Source organism: Anneissia japonica, unplaced genomic scaffold, assembly GCF_011630105.1.
Source record: "Anneissia japonica isolate Jap-2015-1 unplaced genomic scaffold, ASM1163010v1 scaffold1509_len713820_cov188, whole genome shotgun sequence".
Lineage (NCBI taxonomy): Eukaryota > Metazoa > Echinodermata > Crinoidea > Comatulida > Comatulidae > Anneissia > Anneissia japonica.
In genome coordinates, this window is record NW_022737632.1 from 545,062 (window position 1) to 567,464 (window position 22,403).

The 22,403-nt window shown below is 32.6% G+C and overlaps 1 protein-coding gene across 3 annotated transcripts in view; it reads left to right on the forward strand.

Moving 5' to 3' along the window:
- The window catches only part of LOC117117411 (maestro heat-like repeat-containing protein family member 1), a 32,086-nt gene that overhangs the window by 688 nt on the left and 8,995 nt on the right, over positions 1-22,403 (forward strand). The window contains exons 1-25 of one of the 3 annotated variants that reach the window (XM_033261726.1): positions 3,412-3,548; positions 5,487-5,632; positions 5,971-6,102; positions 6,737-6,899; positions 8,048-8,146; positions 8,637-8,788; positions 9,297-9,437; positions 10,645-10,737; positions 11,198-11,390; positions 11,653-11,726; positions 12,380-12,502; positions 14,590-14,691; positions 15,231-15,416; positions 15,777-15,918; positions 16,350-16,408; positions 16,546-16,653; positions 16,881-17,000; positions 17,332-17,454; positions 17,635-17,784; positions 18,323-18,525; positions 19,969-20,206; positions 21,269-21,382; positions 21,601-21,736; positions 21,972-22,084; positions 22,231-22,383. In XM_033261726.1, coding sequence (XP_033117617.1) covers positions 3,524-3,548; positions 5,487-5,632; positions 5,971-6,102; positions 6,737-6,899; positions 8,048-8,146; positions 8,637-8,788; positions 9,297-9,437; positions 10,645-10,737; positions 11,198-11,390; positions 11,653-11,726; positions 12,380-12,502; positions 14,590-14,691; positions 15,231-15,416; positions 15,777-15,918; positions 16,350-16,408; positions 16,546-16,653; positions 16,881-17,000; positions 17,332-17,454; positions 17,635-17,784; positions 18,323-18,525; positions 19,969-20,206; positions 21,269-21,382; positions 21,601-21,736; positions 21,972-22,084; positions 22,231-22,383 — 3,288 coding nt within the window. In that variant the 5' untranslated portion in view covers positions 3,412-3,523. Of the gene's footprint in view, positions 1-3,411; positions 3,549-5,486; positions 5,633-5,970; positions 6,103-6,736; positions 6,900-8,047; positions 8,147-8,636; positions 8,789-9,296; positions 9,438-9,613; positions 9,778-10,644; positions 10,738-11,197; positions 11,391-11,652; positions 11,727-12,379; positions 12,503-14,589; positions 14,692-15,230; positions 15,417-15,776; positions 15,919-16,349; positions 16,409-16,545; positions 16,654-16,880; positions 17,001-17,331; positions 17,455-17,634; positions 17,785-18,322; positions 18,526-19,968; positions 20,207-21,268; positions 21,383-21,600; positions 21,737-21,971; positions 22,085-22,230; positions 22,384-22,403 lie in introns of those variants that run through there. The other 2 variants (XM_033261725.1, XM_033261727.1) reach the window with 2 other exon arrangements.

A 22,403-nucleotide genomic window follows, 5' to 3' on the forward strand; every position in this document is an offset into this window, starting at 1 on the left:
GTACAGACCTCTCCATAGTAAAAAAATCAATGTCTCATTTCTAACGCTCCTTGCACACCGTCAATCGAGAATTACCAGACTGTAAAGTAAGGCCCTGTGCGGGGAATATATCCTCCACCCATGAATTCGGCCTAGAAATCTGTTAGTGATTTTGGGAAATATATGTTTTATATTATTTACCTGTAACAATATTCTTATTTTTGTTCCTTTGTTTTCAGTACATATAGACCTTTGTATTATTCATTATATTATATATTAACTATAATTTGGCTTCAATGTATTTGTTAGCTTTGTGATCCTGCAGTTAGTGCTGATACACTGAACTTACATTTATTGACACCAATCCAATTTTAGGTATAAATACACATCCTCAAAAATATAATCAATCAGTTTACCTTGCACCCAAAAATATATAATACATACATAAAAACAATAATGCTTTACACAAAGATACATTCAAAACATATTGATGGAAGGTGGCTAGAGTACAGTTCATCAATGAACACAGAAGAATCTAAACTGTTATTACTATAATAATTTCTTTCACATATTACAGCAAAAAGTCTTACTGTTTTCATGTTATTCTTCTGCATATTAGGGATTGACAGTCAAAATAATGTTTTGAGTATGTAATGTTTTCTTATCAGAGCTCTCCTTAATTTAAATATAATGAATTATGATGTGCAGGAGGTGTATTCAGCGGTGGCGCCAGAAATTTACTGACAAGGTGTCCGACATGTCCGATTATGTGGTCCGAGCCAAGTTGCTGAGGAAGCCTCGGTCGATGGCCCAGAATAAAACCTCCTTTGTAGGGTTCATGGGGAGAGTTTTTATGGTCCGAAATGTGCTTTTAGACCAAAATATTAGGGATTGGCAGTCAAAATAACGTTACTTGGATATTACTCAAAAATTATTATTTTAAAAATTTTGGATTCGACGGCCTAGGAATGCGTTGGACGACAGGGGTTCAGGCCTGTCCGACAGGGGGAAATTTCCCCCTGCCTCCTTGCTGGCGCCACCACTGGATGTCTTATACAAAAGGATCAGTAAAAAGAAAAGAATGCCAGACCAATTTATAACATTATCAACACAAATAAAAAGAAAAGAATGCCAGACCAATTTATAACATTAACAACACAGAAAACTTTAATCTTGAAGTCTTTTTCATCTTGGACAAGAAAAAATGTTTTGGTTGTACTCAAAATCATCAGTTTGAACAGTAAGGCGAGACTCTTTTAATACCTTGTTTAGCAAACCCGCCGCCTGCCAACGATGATGATTTTTATTTTTGGCCAATTAGCACACCCGCCGCCACAAAAAATTAAAATTACTGAAAAAAGTTTTTCTGTAATTTTACTACGTCCGTTTATTTCTTCCTAATTAATTGTACTATGTAAAAACTGTGTTTTATTTATGTTGTAGGTTTTATCACCTTTGAAGCTTCACAACTGAATACAAATTGTTGATAACAAATTAATAAATGACAGAGTTTTACATTGATATTATCTACTTTTTCTATTCTTCCTTTTATAAATGGACAGAATTTTTAATAGAAAATTACTGATTCCCCAAATGGTCAAGAATAGAAACCTATTTCAAAATAACCGTAGCACTTAATATGATACATATATACACATCCTGTGTTGTCATTTTCAATATGCAATAAATATTATAAGAGGCTACCATTCCACTTGAAAACCTGATAATTATTTTAGTCCCAAGGCAAAAGGATATACCAAACAGCGAACTTTATAATCACTTAGTGGCATATCCCTTCACGACAAACATAAACACAAGATGCTCTATGTAAACCAGTTTTATACCTCCCTGCATAAACTAAGCACTATAAAGCTTTGGGAGTGGAGTTGTTTTGGTCATAACAGGAAGTGATTGGGAGACAAGCATCTTAACCACCAAGCTATTCAACTTTACTCCAAAAATAATTGAATCAGACACTACTATTATGTACATTTTTTAGAAGCTAGTGTTAAATTGCAAAATGTATTAAATTGTAACTAAACTACCAATTGTGGTCATTTATGTATCTTATAATACCAGTATATAACCAAAGATTTGTTTTCTTAATAATATAAAGCCTGGTATAATATAAACTTAAAACCTAAAGTGAAACAAATCTTAACAATTTTTTTTCTCAATTATAAAAAGAAAAAACACAATTGCTGTATATACTCGCATATAAGACGAAGCTTAAAATAGCAAGTTACGATCAAAGACAGAGAGTCGTTTTAAACATGCAACTTACGAATATTAGATTTTTGAAATCATGTTCGTCTTATGTGTGGATCGTCCGTAACTAAACTACTAAATGTTATTATGAATGAACGCAATTTTAAATATTGAGAAATAAGATTTTGACTGTGAAATGGGGGGGGGGTCGTTTTAAATTTAATTTCCGTTACAATGTCCTTTTTTTTATCAATAAATGAGTAATAAAAAAAATTGTGATAGAAAACAGCGCCATCATATTTACACAATCAATAGAAACATTTTTAATTCAAAGGTTTATGTGCTCACAACCAGGCCTTGCTCCAATTTTTTTTTTTGGTAACTACTGTAGCTCACTGATCTAGTATACTAGAAATTTTACTAGCCTGTGGACACACTATTTTACTAGCCCACTGTATTTTCTTAGGTGGCATTATATATTAATCAATCATGCAGGAAAAACACATATTGTTAAAGAAGAAAATGCTTAAGAAGATAAAGAATATGTTCTTTAAAGTCAGGCTCCAGAGGAAAAAATTTTGTTGATATGTTGTAGAACTGATTTTTCTAAGACAGAAAAAAGTTGTTTGACGAAAAACTGGGGAACGGTGAATGAGATACAGATTTTTTAATATTTAAAAACTGGGGGAAAAGGGGCGTAACTGCCCATTTTTACACCTTATTCTTATTATTATTTATGTCTTTATATTGATAAAAATAATTTATGTAAAAATGAATACAACTGACCAACACTATTTGCTGACATAACTTTCAAGTTTAATTGCAGTATATTTCTTTCTGTTGATAGCAAATCTCGGCCATTCCTTTTACCATAGCATATTCACTAATATTGTAATACCTAACCATATTATTTTGATATGTTTAACCATATTCGCTATCCCCTTGATTATTAAACATCAGATTATTAAACATCATGTGACTACAGATCTTCTTCAGTATGTCCTACTAACTAAATTTTATGTTGAGCTATCCTTTTTAAAAACTGAAACTATGTAGTACAGTATTGCACTTGGATGGCAGCATAAATTCACGAACTTTGATCACTAATTTTTTTTATTATTATTGATTTGCCCATATGTTGATCATGTGATAGATATTATTATTATTATATCAATGCAACTTAGTTTGTTTTCATAGACTGATTTGTTATTACTACCAGCATCTTGTGATATTTTTCAATCGGCTGTTCAAAAGCACACGACTTAACATCGAATAGTAAAATGTAAATGCTGTACATAATATTTAGCAAGTGGAAGTTTACTTTGGCAATGTAATCATGGCCAGGCATCATGCATTATCAGGTATTATTGTTTTACGTGTTTAGATTACAGGATGCATAGAAGCTTAGTATTTAGACACTAGCTAGGAAATGTTTATTTTTATGAATGAAAATTTGATATTTAACAGTGGTTTAAAATCATCTACTCTAAGGTTTTACCGTATATAAGTCATTTTATACCATGAATTCTTTAAATTAGTTATGTTATATAGACCTGCATAATTCACTAGAAACTGTTAAAATTGTAATGTGGTTTATTTTTTTTTAGCTTGAAATTTTTCAGTGGCTTCTCCGTGTCTATGGATTCAATAGTTGATTACTGATACTTTAGCTGTAGTTTAAGATGTTGCTTGCAAATTCAATGGTCTTAGGTCCAATTCCTATCAAATTACAAGATTTTTTCTTATGACCAAATACAGCTCAACTCCCTAAGCAAGTCTGAATGTGAAACATAGTCATACTGTAGTTAAAGGTATAAAATTGTGTGCGCTCTTGGTATTTATACCTTGAACATACCTTGATAGCCACACTTCATCATAAGAGTGAGAAATGTGGCAGGGTTAAGGGAGGCATAATTATGCCTGTTAATAACCCAGTTTACTTAAATTCTGTTTAAAGCAAAGGAGTGTGGGTGATTATATAGCGCCTTTCCTTTAGGTTTCAAAGTGCTTTGTTTTCCCTGGTGATTGGGTCCACATAATTGAGCTTTGCTGTCGTATTGGCGCAGTAGCAGGCAACCCCACCAGGTGAATTGCACAGCGAGGGTCGAAAACCTGACCTCAAGGTGGGAAAACCAAACTGTTCACACTGTGCCAAATCACTTCCATCTTGTGTACAGTACAGTATGTTTATTCATCCAGGTACTGGCATCTATGCTGTTAAATGAAATACAATTTTAAAAAATATTGTTAACATGGTATTATTTCGGTTCCTATTCCTTTTATTATTTTACAACAGATGTTTTATTTGTATAGCAAGCTTCCTAGTTTTGTGTCCTTACAATAATAATATGTATAGCATAATTGTATCAACTACTTTAGTAAAGTAGTTTACATCTTGCAGTTCTTTTGTATTTGCCATATAATGTGCTATTGTATGGTTAAGTCAGAAGTGGTTTCATATTCTATTAGGCCAAGTAAAAAAAAAAATGTTTTTAAAAGGTAGAAGGAAGATTTTTTTTTAGATCAAGTCGATATGCTGGTACAACTCTGGGATTCATACTAATTTTAGTGTAAAGGTATTTGTTAATCTTCATGCCCAAGGTGCCTGCACATCCCACAAATCTGCATGAAATATTTTGTAGCTTCATGCTTTTAAGCGCTTATCATACTGGATTTTAAACATTTCTTATTTTGATATCTAAACATAATAATTACACTACATGAATTTACAAAATATTTAAACACATGCATACTACATTTCAAATTTTGTTAGGCAATGTCTTTTATGGATGTATGGATGGACATATTCAGTGTAAACACCAACGATAACCCACGAAAGAAACCCTACTCCTTTCCGAAGAGTTTAAGTTTACCACGTTCTTTAACATGCACATGGGCCATAATGCATATGTAGGACCAACGGCTTAAACATCTCATCTGAAAGATGGTGTGCTATTGGAACTTGTATTACAGCCCTCCAGCTGAAACGCAAGAACAACAGCGATGGGATTTGAAAGGGGGTCCTAGAGATCTCCACAGTTCAACGCACACACAGTGGCTTCCACCAGTCAATTGAGCTAAGCGGCTGTCTGTATATGTTGTATGCATGTTTTACTATTCGTATGATATGCAGTAAGGAACATATGTACCAAACGGTTGAAATGTTTCAAGGTAGTGTTTCAGGGTATGGGTTCATTCTTTGCTAGAAGGGTGGAGGTCCTCCACCTGCTGCCAATAGAATGGGTTACAGATTAATTATTAAAAATATATTAATTCGTATGTACTATTTTGTTTTGAAGCCATGGTAACTGCGCTGGTGGACGCAGCTTATGACAAGAAGCCGGAAGTAAGAAACATCATCAGCTCTTCGTTGGTGGACATAGGCAAACAACAACCAACAATGGTGCTGAGTTGTTGCCATGTCTACCTCAAGAAACACAGTAAGGTATGACATAGATTCATAAGAGTTAAACCTAGCACACACTTGCTGACAGTCGTACAACCGTCGGCTGTCTAAACTGTCTCTGCTCTCTTAGTGAGCGCTTGACAGTTCAACGCTGTCTGCTGATTGTCAGTGATCATATACTGAGCAAATTGTCATTGTCGATCTGTTATGTACGTCTTGTCTTGTTGCAATCTTCACTGTCCGGTGCATTGTGTGTGTGTGGCTTTATCATGTTTTATAATACTGTAGGTTTTATGGAAAATTTATTTATTATAACAAAACATGTGATATTTTCCATATGATTGTTATGATACATATAATGAAGTTTATCATTTTAGCTTCAAAGAGAACATCGAGTAGTGATTTTACAGACAATCGAGAAGGTTATCGAGGAAACTTTAGATGCCATTAAGGCTGGACTAGCTTCTGAGCTAGTTCAGTTAGCTGCTGAGGAAATGACTGCCACAAAAGTAAGAATGTGTTTGGTTGATTTTCTTTGATTTTTTATTTATTATTATTATTATTATTATTATTATTATTATTATTATTGTTATGATTATTATTATTATTTAGTGTCATAATTAGCATCTTCATCATCACGCTGTGTGGTATTGCTATAATGTCCAAAGATTGAAACCAGAGCTTTGTATGACTTCCATAATGCAAATATACAGTAACTAATTGTACTTATAATTGAGTTTTATTTATAGATAAATGTAATGTTCGGAAGAATAGAAACAACAACTTATGATAACTATATGGAAATAATGATAATAATTTTTATTTCATTTTTTGATATCCTCTATCATCTATATATTGTATTGCATCATAAATTGTTTGTTTTGGAGAGACCTATATCTCACCAATGTTGTAAAGGCCACTTTGAATATTGTTCAATTTTCATCATAATTATTAATGATTAATAGATATTATAAAATAATATTTTTTTTAAAAACAAATTTGGCATGTTTCAAGACAAGTTGTATATTTTATAATGGAAAATAAATATTATAATGATGGCAATAAAATTGTGTAAAGTAGATAGATATAACATTTTTTTAAATCTCATTTTTTTTTGTTGAAAAACTTATCTTTTTTTTAAAGGAAGTAGAGCCCCAGTGGCAAACAGCAGCAAGTGGCGTGCTAGTGGCGCTTGGTAAAAAGTATTGTAATGAGGTAATGGAGGAGGTTTTAAAGCGATTTCAACCAGGAGCACTGCCACATTTTTTCATTGTACAGACAATGGCAAATCTTGCTACTGCCAATCGTACGTACATTTATTTAAAAAAAATTTATACTGTATAACATAACAAAAAAACAACAGAGTATACACACAGTTTTGTGTTAACTAACTCTCCTCATAGAGAAATTGGGCCATATGTTATATGTGTCATATGCATTATAATTTTAATAGTTGAGTTTATCTTTTGTGCTTGTTAAGAATGTAAACATCCTGTGCCTTTGACCATGTTATTGGCTAGTCTTATTGATTGCAGTGTAAACATATAAGACTGTCAGTGTTAATAGTAATAATGTTTTTCTTTTTGACTTGATAGAAATTTTGTTTAGAAATTAAAATATTGAGCAATGAAAAACCTTTTTTTTCTTTAATATACAGTAGAACCCCCTCCTTTCAGACATCCCTATTAAGAGGACACTTGTTTAGCCACAAAACAAGGGAAAGTGTATCTCCTATAACACTATGGCCAACAACTATTCAGGGGTCATCCCCATTAAGGGGACTCTTGTTTTTGTCTACTGTATAATATTAAACCTGATATATTGGATAGATCAAAATCTGTCAAACATGTCTTATCAAACATGAATTCTGCTGGATATCTTGTAATCATATCCTTTAATGCACAGGTCAGTGTAAGTTAGCTCTGCTATGCTATTTGGCTCTCTTGCTCTTCTTGCTTATCATTCTATACTCTAGTGTACATGTTCACCATATGGTTTGCTCTACAGAATACACAATACGATGACATGTAATACAACTGTTGTTCAGTTTATGATAATGACTATTGTTATTAAAATTTGTTGAATTGTAACATTGTTGACACAAATACTATTTCATTTGCATTCTTTTCCAATTAATGGGGAGACAACATATTGATATATAATTATTTTAAAAAATGTTATTCCTTTCAGCAGTACAAACATTAAAAGCACAAAATCAAAGAGTAGAGGTGTTGAAAGACAAAAGCGTGAAAAAAAACTACTACCTCTAAAGGGCGTGCCTCTCAAACTTCTACTTCTATGCACAATACAGACATAAAAATAATGTAAACCTTAAATTGTTTGGTATACTTGATGCCATTAATATTTCAAATGAACAACAGAATATTTTAAAATATTTTATATTATCAGTGTTTGGCCATTTCTATAATTTCTTGAAATTTTACTTCTTTTCAGCATTTAGCTTTGTACCGTTTTTGACAGCTGTTCTTGGCACCATGCTGCCGATGCTGGGGCTAGCGAAACACGATAACATGAGATGGGTGTTTAGTTGTGGTGAGAGATAAATTCTTCAACCTCCCTAAACTCCATTCTACTTAAAGATAAAATTATGGTTGGGGATGTAACCCATCCCACCTCCTCCCCATAGTTATGCCACTGTTTTAATAACCAGTTGATATGTGGGGTACCTTGGGAACCTGGATGTCCTTATTAAATTATAAATCATTAATATTTCATTAAAGTTGTAACATTGGTTTGAACATTTATGCATTACTCTATCAAAAAGCAGATAGAAATGTAAAATATAGGAAAAAAAAATCATAGATTAATTTATTATAGAAAATGTATCAATAATTTAACATTATACTTATTCTTTCAGTTAATTTGGAAGTATTTAATTGTATTTATATTGATATGTTAAATTTTGACAAAAAAAATAATAAACTGTATACTTTAGTATGTTAATTATGCATAGATAGATAATCTTTGTCCATCTTAAAGCTGTGTCTTAGTCTGCATTTGTAATCTGATATTTCTTACATAGCATTAGCACGGTTCAGTGAGAGCATTTTGCATTACGTAGCCAATATAGAGAATGCTCCAGACCAGACTGTTAGGAAGGAATTATACTCGTCACAGATCTACTCAGCTTATAATATTGTCTACAATGTCTGGCTTCAGTCCAAGGAACCTAAGGTGAAGTGAATTTGACTAGATTTAATGTATGCATGGCAGATGTATTTATTCATTCATTCATTCATTTGTTTTATTTATTTATTTTCATTCATTTATGTATGTATATATGTGTATATATATATATATATATCAAACATCAACATATACAAATGGTAGCCGTTGACTAAAATGATTGAATTTAAAAAATATTTAAATTACATCATTTTCAAATATGACAACAATTCCAAAAAAAAATTACAATAATTAAGAATATACATTAAAATATCTAGATCCAAGGTATAAAAAGCATGTTGTGTTACATCAACCATGAACTTGTATGCTCATTATTATTTTGGTGTTGATAAAAATTATAATGATAAGTTGTTGATAATATTTATGCTCAATGATGATGATAATGAATTTGATAAGGATACTGTTAATAACGTGATAAAAATTATAATGATGATTTACATAATAAGGTCTCCCTTAATAACTTTTTCTGCATTTGTTTTTTTTTTTATTTTAACAGTTGCGGTTAATGATTGTAGAGGCTCTTGGTTACATGTCAAATATCCTAGCAGAAGATATTTTAGAAGAACAGCTTCCTCGCTTGTTGCCAGGAATTCTTAATCTCTACAAGAAGCACCCAGAACCATACCATATAACACAGGTTAACACCCATACAATAATTGAGCAAGCAGTTTTTATGTTGTGCACATGACAAACAAAGAATGAATTGAATTTTTTTATTAAGATTTTGGACCTATTTATTACAAAAAAATAAGTGATAAAGATTATAATGATGATTTACATAATAAGGTCTCCCTTAATAACTTTTTCTGCATTTGTTTTTTTTTTTATTTTAACAGTTGCGGTTAATGATTGTAGAGGCTCTTGGTTACATGTCAAATATCCTAGCAGAAGATATTTTAGAAGAACAGCTTCCTCGCTTGTTGCCAGGAATTCTTAATCTCTACAAGAAGCACCCAGAACCATACCATATAACACAGGTTAACACCCGTACAATAATTGAGCAAGCAGTTTTTATGTTGTGGACATGACAAACAAAGAATGAATTGAATTTTTTTATTAAGATTTTGGGCCTATTTATTACAAAAAAATACAAATATTCAGATGAAAAGAAAGAAAGGGAATGAAAAGATAAGATGATAAGAAAACCAATTTAAGTATCTTACTTTATTGTACTTTATTAGGCAAGCACTAATATGATCAGCTGAAACAGAAAGAAAAGGAAAAGTAAAGATGAAAGAAAGGAAATTTAAGAATTAAGGGGAAATTGTTAGGAAAGATTTGAAAGAAAGTATAAGGGGAAAAATAGTTAATAATTCAATGCTCAAAAATATATAGGAACATGATGTTATAAAATCTTATCAAACATAGTTCATCAACGAAAGTTCTATGAAAACAAGGTCTCTGGTGGGAAGAAAAGAGGTGAAATTGAAGTGGAACACTGGACCTTGAGCACCCAAATTATGTGTGGAGATGTGCGCTTTAAAAATCCTTATCATCGTCATCACCATTTCAGCCGTCATCGGCCCACTGCAGGGTGAAGGCCTCCCCAAGCTGAAACCATCCACGCTTGTCCTGTGCAGCTCCCATCCAGGAAATACTGGAAATCCCACGATCTCATCCCTCCATCTGATTTTAGGTCTTCCTCGAACTCATTTGCCTGTTCTGCGAGTCCATTCGGTGTTAACTTCGTCCATCTGTTGTAATTTGTTCTGGCGAGGTTCCCAGCAAATCTCCATTTCTTGTTTTTAACTACTTGTATGACATCATGAACTTTTTGTTTACTTATTATCATATTATTATTAAAAGATTCTTGTTTAATGTTAATGTTATACCTTTTGTTTAAGGGATTTTGTATGGTACTTGATGCTGCAGTGCAAGGTGGAAATTTGATGCTTGAACCGCAAGTAGATTCGATTGTAAATACTTTACATCCACAGGTTAGTAGCCATTGCTTAAGATGTTCTGTACTTTGTTGCATATAATATTCATTAGATTATTTTATACTACCAAATAAATGAATGAATATTATACCAATATTCATCAGAAGTATACTACTATCAGATAAGTTTCACAAATCTTCTGCATTGTGAGAAGAGTTGCATAAAATGGACATTTCCGCGGAAGGTCAATTAGTCGTTATGCCCCCATGAAGACCGTAGACACCAGACGCCTGACTCCCAACCATCCATGTCCTCTTCTTGCGTTTCTAAAGGATTACTGACTGTATAATGTAATACCTGACTTTAAAATGCCGAGGAGCGGCTGGAACCAGCACCGATGTTAATGCTGTAGCTAGCGGTGCCCCTGCCTTACTACTCGGCCACTCTACTTAAGTATCTTTACATGTCAATGTTGTGATTTGAATACTATTCTGTTTACAATTCTCCTCTTTACTAGGTATGCATACAGCCTGACTACAACAGTCCTCCGTCAGTTAAAAATCACAACGAGCTTCTACGGTGCTTCTCGGTGATTGCCAAGTCGTTTTCCAACCAGATTATAGGCTTTTTACTACAGAAACTAGAAACAAATAACGAAAAGATTAGGATGGGTACTCTAGCTGTTTTTAAGCAACTCATCAACTCCGGAGGTAAGTCTTCATATGTGAATTGGCAAAGAATAGCAGAATTTTTTTGCAACCTTATGGAAACAATAATGAATATGACCATATTATCAGTTAAATCAATTATATATTGCATAGGTGTTGGTTGTGCCATAAATGTAGTACAATACAACACAAAAAATAGAATTAGTTATCAATGAAAGTTTTTTCAATTTGTTGAGTTACTTGTGATTTTATGAAAATATGACTTGATCAAATAATGAATATTTATTCCATTTTCTTTCATCAGGTACACATATGGAAGATAAAAAAACATTAATAGTATCTGGCTTAAAGATTATGTTAGCAGAAAACAATAACAAGGTATATTTCACCACATTCATTTCAAGCTGTTCCTTATATTTATTCTTTAAATAATGCATACAGCCTAACCTATGATCGTTTATTTGTACTACTGTCGTCTTGTTAACCAGTGAACGACAGAAACTGTACTGAGAAATAACCCCTCCACCCCTCGTTTGGTTCCAGTTTTTTATATTAATGCATGGAATAGTACTAATGGAAATGTGTAATTTGACATTCTATTTAAATTTTGTGAATGTTTCAATGCCATATTTGGTCATATAATAATGATAAATTAAAGATAATTTAAATAATACATTGTTTAAAGATATATGGTCTGTGTTGATAATAAAAAATTAAATTGAATATTTAAATTGCATAATAAGGATCTTCACCTTAAAATATCTCCTTAAAAGCTGATAGTCTAGTTCATGAACATTTATCTTCTAGAATGTCATCTTTTCCTAAAAATCAATGTTAGAATTATTCAGTTCATTTGTGAAACTTTTTAATTAATTTTTAAAATTAAATTTTTTCTAGATTTTATCACAGACTATTTATCATTATATTTTTGCATTTTTTATTGATTAACTTTTTTCAATTTTTGGTGCTTTTAATAACTAACTCAATATTATTTGTCATGATCAATGTAATAATTATACATTTTCTTAAAGGTCAAAAGGTTATTTGCTCAGGTAGTGATTGCCATGGCACCACATGGTTACTTGGAGCTGGAAGGAGGTCACTTAATGGTGGAGTTTATTGTTAAACTCTGCGTATATCAGGAACCAATACCTGTAAGCCCTTTGTATTTGAGATATTTATGTGTTCATCCATTCTTATACTATTTTGAAAAACAAATAAAAACATTTAAAATACATACAAATAAAACATTTTAAATTAATGATTACCGAAGATATCATTGTAGTAAAAGATTAATGGCATTATATTATAACTCAAGAAATAGAGCTGCACAAATTAAAGGGGGGGTGGGGGGTATAAGATTGCAACAAAAACAGGAAAACGAGATAAGTGCATTTCTAAAATCACATTGGAAAGGCTTTCTAATTGCATATTACATTGTGTTTTTAATGATTTTGTTAATATTTATTTGGTTTATCTCTTATTAAAAAGATCCAGACTGATACAAATAGTGAAATGGAATTGGTAATAATCCAAAATTATAAATCTGAATTCAAATTATCAGTTAAATATGGGGTTGGGATACATACATATCTGGATGTAATTAATATTATATTTTTTTATCATTTCTGACATTGTAATGCATCCTATCACATCTTAACTCAGGCAGCTCAATAGCCTTGCTTAAATTACTACTGGCACTGATATTCAAATTCCTTATAGATTAGTAACTGTGTTCACATGGGCATCTCTATACTACAATGTGAACATGCATCTAGTTAATTACATTTATACTGTTGTCAAGAAGAATACGCATATTCTAACATATTAACACGGCAGACTGAGAAACCTGCGTTTCAGACTGGAGTAGCATATTCAAACCAATTGGTGCTCTTTGTTGTCAACCAAACGTTGGTTACCATTCATTACGCCTGAATGACTTCATAATCTTAATGGTTTAGAATAGGCTTTCTGGAATAGGCATTTTAAAACCTAATAGTTTACAATAAAAATGTACTAAAAACACTAAAGCTTGCATTATCATCAATTAAAATTTACAAAGAAAAACAAAGATACAACATCTTAATAATTACGTTAGAAATTGGGATCAATGGTTTGTCAGTGTATAAAATGGCGTCCGCTTGAACGCATTTTGTGTCGCTTATGGCAACAGAGTAGTATCACGTGGTATCCTGATGTAACACTGTAGTACTCTATAGAACATACATATCCCTTATAGATTATTTTAAAATCTTGTATAATAAATAATATATTTTTTTAATAGTGACATCATAAATAAAGAATTAACTGGAACTTCTTTTATAAAACTAACTAACATTTGTTTGAACTTGTCTACAATGAGATACATACTATTCTGTTGTGACAATCCTTCTAGTTCTAGAAGCTTGTTTTCAGGTTTATATTTTCTATTGACTACCACTGTTTAATATTTAATAATATTGATATTATCATTATTCCGATACTATGCTTTCTTTATCTAATACAGTATCTCGATTACAGTTAATAAATCCTCTTTTAGTTTCAACTGCACATACTATGTAAGAGAGGCCTACACTTTGTGATTTATATGTATATGCATATTTGTAACTATAAGATATTACTCAACTGAGGGTTCAGTCTTACTATCATGGGATTTTATTTTGTTTTATTATTAATACTTGGGACTAGTGTTCTGCCAATTTGGTAATATTTTATGCAATGTAAAATTAAAACCAGGTGGGTTGTATCTACACCATAGAAGCAGTGTTTGTGAGTGGGGAAGTTATTGGGAGGACAGCGAATTTTATCTTCCCACACTGTACAAACTTGGTCAAGATGAGTGTCATATATTGTGTACACGTAAGCTGCATCCTGGGAATTTCAATTAAGGATGACAAAAAGTAAATTTGACAACTCAACAGACTATATTTTATTCAGAAATGTGTATCAAATCTTATTGAGGCAAAAGTACATACATCTCTCATGGTGTATTTTTGTGTGTCATATTCCTGTACATTCACGATTTCTAGCTTTTGAATGCGGCTCAAACTGACCCTTATGCACATATCTTATGTAATATTTCATACGTCAGTAGTGATTGTGTACAATCCAGAAAGAGACAAGAAAGAAAAGACAAGACAAAGAAAACAAAAATAAAGACAATGTAATACATACAATTGTAATAAAATACTCCACATAATTTGTAAAAATTAATATTCAATCTTCATTCCTCATCCCTAAGTTGAAGAAGCCCGATCCAGAACATGTGTCGAATGCTTCTCTGCGACTGATGTGTGAGAATGTGCTTCACCTCATATCTACCACCATTGAATGCATGGAGTCCGTAAGTGTTCATACCACTTAAAAGCTAATTCTAGGCCCGGCTAATAAAAGTTACTTTATATTTCTCAGACTAGTTTGGGTTTGGTGCAGTGGAAATGGATTGGTTCCCAATTTCAATTGGGGGTCTCAATCCCTTGCTGTGCATTTTGCTTGTGTTCTTGAGTAAACACTTTATCTGCATTTGCTTCTCTCCACCCAGGGGTATAAATGAGTACCTGGGTTTGCCTGCTACTGTGCCAATATGGCAGCACCACTTAAGTATGCGGACTCAATGACCAGGGAAAAACTTATTCATAATTGTTGCAATAATAATGATTATATAATAATATAGATTTTTTAAATTAGATGTAATTTTTAAATTTAGATTTAAACTCTTTTGTAATACAAACCATTTCAGCCTTTGTCTGTTGTTTGTAATTTTATATGTTTTTTTATACTGGAATAAATAAAAAAATAAATTTTAGTTTAATAATGTATTGTTTGTTCAAATATTGTGCAAAGTTCAATTTGTCAATGTCTTAATTTCTAATCTTACTGTAGGTACTTTGGCCCTACCTGTTGGAGTTCTTGATACCACCACAATATACGACAGCCCTCGGTCCTATCTGTCGTAACCTTGCTTCATTGGCAGCAAAAAAACGCGAAGAACAATCTTTTGACTATATGATAGATTTTGAGGAACGAACAAACATTCCAAGGCCGGCAGAAATTATTGCTCGTCTTATGGTAAGTTGTTTGGGGCATTGTTTTCATTATGGGCTAGCAATTTTAAGGCTGTTTTTGCTATTTTTATTTTACTGATTTGTGATTTCATTCAACTTTATATATTGTTTTTTTTTTTTTTGTTGTCCAACATTGTAACTATTCTAAGAAAACAGTAGTTGTGAAAAAACTACAAACAATAATATTTCTTTAATATAATACACAACATTGTAAGGCTGTCTTGAGTCATGAATATTACTTTATATATTTATTATGTTCTCAATGTCCAATTTAATAGAATGTATAAATGAAGAATAAATTAGTTAGGAAGTCATGTACATAAATAGATCTAACTGAATGAGTCTATGAACTGTATGTGTTTAGGTGTTATCTGGTAGACCAGAAGAGTCTAACAACCGAGGGATTAATACTCTGAAGTTAATGCAAGCTCTCTCACCAAACATTGAAGCATCCATTGTTGACTTGTGGGATACCATTATTCCAAAACTTGTACAGTACCTGGAAGGTTAGTGAAATCTTAAGAAATTACTCAAATCAAATGTGATGTTGGTAGTCTATGAGTGAGAAACTTACCTGGATAAACTTTCCCCCACCCCTATCCTACTCTCTCCATCGTTAGATTCATCTCTAGGGAGGTAGTTTGCTTGTGGTGACCTGGGCAGTGATGGCACCAGGAATTGCCCAATGGGGGAGGGGGGTCCAAGGGTTTTGAAGGCTGTCACCACCCCTGGAACTTGGATGGAATGTACGATTTGAAAGGTGAACAATTTTAGTCAGTCTATCCATGTAGGCAATCAGGTTTCAAAGGGGCCACAGATTTTATTGTTATTATTATTATTATTATTATTATTGTCATTATTATTTATGAAAGGAATTGTCTTGTTGGTTTTTCAATGAGGACCGTATAATTCATATATACATTTACATTTAATATAGATAATCTAGATGATCCAGATAAATGGTCCCAGAAAGCATGGGAGGATCTTCTGTTAAAGGTATGTTCACATTTTCAGATTTTAATTTGCATGACTTTTTTTGGCTTGCCATACTTAATTCAAGTACTGTATACTTTAGTCTGTTTGTGTTGTACCATTAAATAGTTTTTAACAAAAGTTGTTTCCTACATTGATAGCTACTTTCTAAAACTTTGGATGAAGTTGAAGACGAAGAGTGGGTGTGTAACCTTGGAGTTGAATTTGGTAAACAGGTTTCTCTCTACACTGACAGTCCACGTGAAAAGGTAGGGAGTTGTATTATCATCATCATTATGTAATTATAAATTTCTTCAACAATTGTATGCTAGAGGCATCATTATCATGTTATAATTAATATTAATCTTATCTTTATCATCACTGTTATCACCATTAATAAACTCATTGTCATTACCATTTTCATAAATACTTTCTTTGAAAATGGTATAAAGTTTCCTCTAAATGATGTTTAACATTCATATTTTCTTGCTTTTAGAATTTCTTGTACAAATGTCTAGGTGTTATTATGAGGAAAGTTACAAAGAAGGATTTCGTTAAAAAGCACCTAAATATACTGTTCACAACTGTAAAACACACAAACCAAGTTGAACGAGAGGTAAGGATAAAACACTAGACTAGGCCTTTAATTTTTCCTTCACAACCTCTCCTCCTCTTTCTTCGTCCCTCACAAAATCAGTACTACTAGATGCACCACTTGAGGAGATAGGAAATTTAAATGAAGATGAAAAGCTTTTCTTTCCTAAGGAAACATACAAGTGGTTGGAGTGAAACCATTTTTGTGAAAGTGGAGGAGGGACACCCCTTTAAATCTGCCTCTAAGTGGCTAGTCTCAAATGTAACTTATGACCCATTCATTTAACTTCTAAAGCCCTATAGCAAGGCTATGTACCTCGTAAAGTATTTCTGTTGTTTTTCTTTCTTTTAAGGGCTGTGCCATAGGTCTTGGTTTCTGTGCTTCCTCACATTTGGATGAAGCCCTTAGTAAACTAGAGTCAGTTGCCAAGGAAGATATGTCTAGAAAATCAAGTGGCTTTCTGGGCTTGATAAAGGTAAATCAGAATTCTCAAATTTTAAAAATTATTTCATCCTCCTTTTCTGTGACATCTCCTTCCTTCTGCTTTAATCTCTTACTCTTTATCATTCTTTTATTTTTTTTAATACAATTATGTATGTTTGTATAAACATATGTACATTTTATAATATTTACAAAATATTACATTTAATATCAGGATAAATCAGAAGCTGACGTTGAGAGAATTAAAAGTACAATAATGCTTTGTTATGGCTACCTGACATTGTATGCGCCCCATGACCTTATAACCTCCAGGCTGGATACTAACATCTTGAGGAACATACAGCCACACTTCAATAACATCAAGGTTAGTTGGTTTTTCATCAAATTTTTAATTCCATTCAAATAATACAACAAACAAATATCAATGTTTATTATGAGATTTGTAAATTCATATCTACATTTAATGTATCAACTGTATTTGTTTGAAAATGAACATCTTTTATTAAATGTTGTCTATACAGGTCTTGTAGGTTCTATATCAAAAGATTCCTTCAAATATCTCTACCCCCCCCCCTTGTGATTGCTACGGATCTTGTTTCTCTACCCCACTATCCCCAAGCACAAATATATAAAGAATGTAGCCAAGACATATTGCGTAAGATGGTTTCCTTTTAATCACGGTGTCTGATTTCAAATTCTGACGTCACTACCTCCTAAGCCTTCTATTGAGACTTATTTTCATCGCAGATTTAATTCCAACCTGTGACAAGTCTCAAAATGTCTGTTGAGTATAGATAAGTAAAGTATAGTAAATAGTTTACAATCCTAGTATAATTATTAATGTATAGATATTGTATTGTATTGTGTACAAAGTATTCACCATCTCATATTCTTTATCTCAGGACACAACAGTTAAACAGAATTTAATCCTAGCAGTGGATTTGATCGGTAAAGCAGTCCAACCGGGACACTTGAGGGCGTCCTATAGTTTTAGTCGTAAAATGGAGTTAATGAATCACATGCAGATGTTTATGAAAAAAGAGAGTACAAAAGAGCTGACCACCAACACAAGAGCTCTAGCCATGGACGCTTGTGCAACTTTAGTGTATCCTTCAGAAATCTTTGTTTGGCAGCATGTGTCAAATCAAATCATATCATTCCTTATTGCAACACTCAAAATGGGTTGAATTTTCCAAAAGTAATTGTTCAAGCTTAAAAATCAAAACAATCAATTTTTATTATTATTATTAAAATTATTGTTATGAAAGTGGGATTATTGAAATAATTTTAATCACAGATTTTGAAAATAAACATAGCATTCGCCTGTGCAGACAGTTCTTACCAGCCTTGGAACTAACTAAAATTTAAGATAAACTTTTTTGATCATTCAGTTTTGACTTTTGGGAGAGTGAATTCTTTAGGTTTTTTCAGATGGTAATTGGAAGAGGGGCTTTAGGAAGGAGGTGGTGTAGTCTATGGGAAGGGTTCTTGAGTTTCTGGAAGTAATCGCTGCACAGATGGGTGCGCTGCTCAGACAACTCAGGAATATTGAACATGGTCAGTGTACTATGGTAGCTAAGCTCTGGAAAAGTACTTTTGAGAGCTCTGCGTTGGATCTATTCCAATTGGTCATATTGTGAATTGGTCAAACCTGTTCCCCATACCGAGGCAGCGTACTCTAATAATGGTCTGATGACACAACAGTAAAAATAACACAAAGCTTGTGCATCAAAGCCAGAACGATGTAATTGAAAAAAAATAATCTTGAATTTGCCTTAGATACTATGGAGTCAATGTGGGTTTGCCAAGATAAGTTAGCATGTATACTCATGCCAGCTTTGAACTGGTGTGTAAAAGTCTAAACATGTATGTATATGCTATGTTTTATGCAGGGTCCCAATCTCTTGCAAGCCACGGGATTCTCCCGAAAATCAGCCTCCGGCACTGCAGCAAGCAAGCATGATCTCCTGGGAAAACCATTCTCCTGCAAAATTCATAATATTTGCATTTTTGGCTAAATTCATTTTGAATTGTCTCACAGAATTCAGTGCCGATAGGTATCACCATGCAAACCCAAAATGAAATTAGATTTGTTAGAAAAGCACGTTTAATCAGATCTTCCAGAAGTGTTTTCTTGTAAGGCCATTTATGGATGTATGCTATAAATGTGTTATTTTTTGTTTAAAGATGTTTACGGGTACAAAGGTGTTTGTGTATACATGGTGTTTTCATATCAGCAGTATGTACATGTTGACTCTGTGTATAGGAGAAAAGTGTGTACTGTACATGGTGTTATATGTGTCAAGGTGTTTTACTGATGTATACATATGTTATTTCTTATAATGGTGTTTACTCATGTGCATTTAAGTGTATACTTGTGTTTAGGTGTGTATAAGATGTTTATAGTTGTTTACACTTGTTGGCAGGTATGTATGGAAAGAATATGTAAGTATGCACTCTGGTGTATATGTGTTACAGCTGTTATATGATGCTTATATTAATTTATATATGTTCCACATTAATATTGTTAACCTTAATATGATCCCAGTAAACTGGACCCATTACTAACAGAAGCAGAAACATTTGAATTAATCAAGACCAGTACAGACTGTGTGTTTAAACTGCCAAACTGTGTGTACCCTATAAAAGGAAAAGATGAATTAACAACTGAACAAATTAAAGACAGTGATGACTTCCTAGATGGTGCCCAAGGATCCTTAGTCAATATGTTGAAAGAAATCCTGTCCAAGAAACTAACACCACAAGGCATACAAGAAATATATAAGGTGTGTAGCGAATGCTTATCTGATGTAAAATAGTAGGATGCCTACATTATATACTGTATTTATTTGAATAAATGCCACACTCGAATCAACACCCTCTCAAAATCCCTTCACAACAATAAACACCCTAAATACGGTATATTAATCATGTGCCTCATATACTGTATGTTGGAGCTTGCGGTACACCACGTAGGTAGTTCTGAAAAGAACTGTTGTAGTTGATAAAGTCTTGACGTTTCGATTGAGTTGCTTCACTCGTCTTCAGGAGAATAATATCTACCTCATGTTTTGAAATGGATTGTTCAAGCCCTGCACCATGTATGTTGATGCAAAGTCCCACAGCATGATAGCATAAGTGTGTGTAAACATGTGCATTTGTGGGGGTTATTATTTCTCGGTTATTCCTGTGCTTAGAATTTTTCTATGGCGACTATGAATTTAATGTAAATTTTAATATCATCTCATTTATATGTCTCAATTCATACAAATACAATTTATTTTTCACTTTCATGATCATTATTTGTTATTACCGCATATACTCGTTTATAAGGAGACCTGTGTATAAGACGTCCCACGATTTTTTGACGTGTTTTTTTTGTATATCGGGTGTATAGGACGACTCACCTGTTGTGTTACTTGTTATGCTTTTATGGTCTTGATACTGCATCTCGCTGGCTAAAACGGAGTCAAAAGCAAGGCTAATCTTCTAAATAATATTATTTTATGAGTTTTTTTATGAAATTTTCATGAAATTCTTTATTTCATTGTATTTAAAATTGCGTTCATTATACTAACATCTAGTGGTTTGATTGTAGTAGTAAATTCAGGTGTTAGGGACGATCTGCACATACAACAAACATGATTTTAAAAATCTAAAATTTGTATGTCGTGCATATAAGACGACATCCTGTTTTTCGTCCGTAATTTGCTATTTTAAGCCCTGTCTTATATGCAAGTATTTACAGTATTTGTCATTCTTCTTAAGGAAATCAATAAGTATTACTTGCCCTATATGGCCTTTTTAATAAATAGTTATTGTATTTTATTTTCTATATGTATCATCAGCATTTGCAGCCTTGGAATGTTTCGGTGGAGAATCATGAAAGACAACGATCCATGAGAACTACTCTGCATCTCCTGCAATTCTATCATGAGAAAATGGCTGAAACTCAGGACATGGTAGGAATTATATCCCCATCATCCATTCATCCCTTTATTCTTTCCTACCTCCCCTCTCTCTGATCTTCCACATCTAAGGCATAAAATTATACAGATGTTTAAAGATACAATGATCAAGGATTTATTAAAGTATTGGTGTAATATTATCAGAGAGCTAAAGTACTTTGAAATATTTATGAGTTTTTATTTATGCTTTTTTGTTTTTATCTACATTGCAGGGTGGTATACAATTTAATAACCTTGGCTTACTACTTGGTAGCATTGTGCCTAGATGTTCTGATCCTTGTCTACCAGTCAGAGAGGATGCAATTGACTGTATTCAAGTCATTTTAAGAATTTCTCTCCGATATGATGGTATGTGGTTTACACTGTACTTTTCTGCAAAAGATTTAGTTATTGATCCAATAAACATTCAGTTTAGAGATGTTTTTTTTTGTTCTTATTAAACTGATCCATCAAATTTATTAGTCAGTGGTATCTCACTCATAGAAACAGGTATACTGTATATCCAAACAGAGTAATATTTTTTTGTGAGAAGGTATAACAAAATCTAAGACATCATAAATCATAAACTTCTTTATTTTCCTAGGCCAAGCCATAGACTATCAAGATCCTATAATAGAGGCCATGACTACACTACGAGATCGTGTTTCCAGGGGTGATGCACAAGTCTTGTTCAGTGTAGTAAATGACATGTCAAAGGTTAGCTACTCACTTGTATATTGAGCTTAAGAATAGTTACTATTATCATTTTATTATTATTATTATTATTATTATTATTATTATTATTATTATCATTATTATGTCATCATTAATATTATTATACTAATTCTATATTTTCCCCTTAGGCTCTCTCAAAGAAACTGCCATCCCACCAACTTAATGATTTCTTAGCCAATTTATACAATGGTTTGCTGGACAGCCAAAGCCATTGTTCCAGTGGTGCTTGTGTTGTTATCAACACCATCATGAAAACCAGAGGTCCAGAACTATTAGTTGAGGTACAGTACTGTTGTGTTAA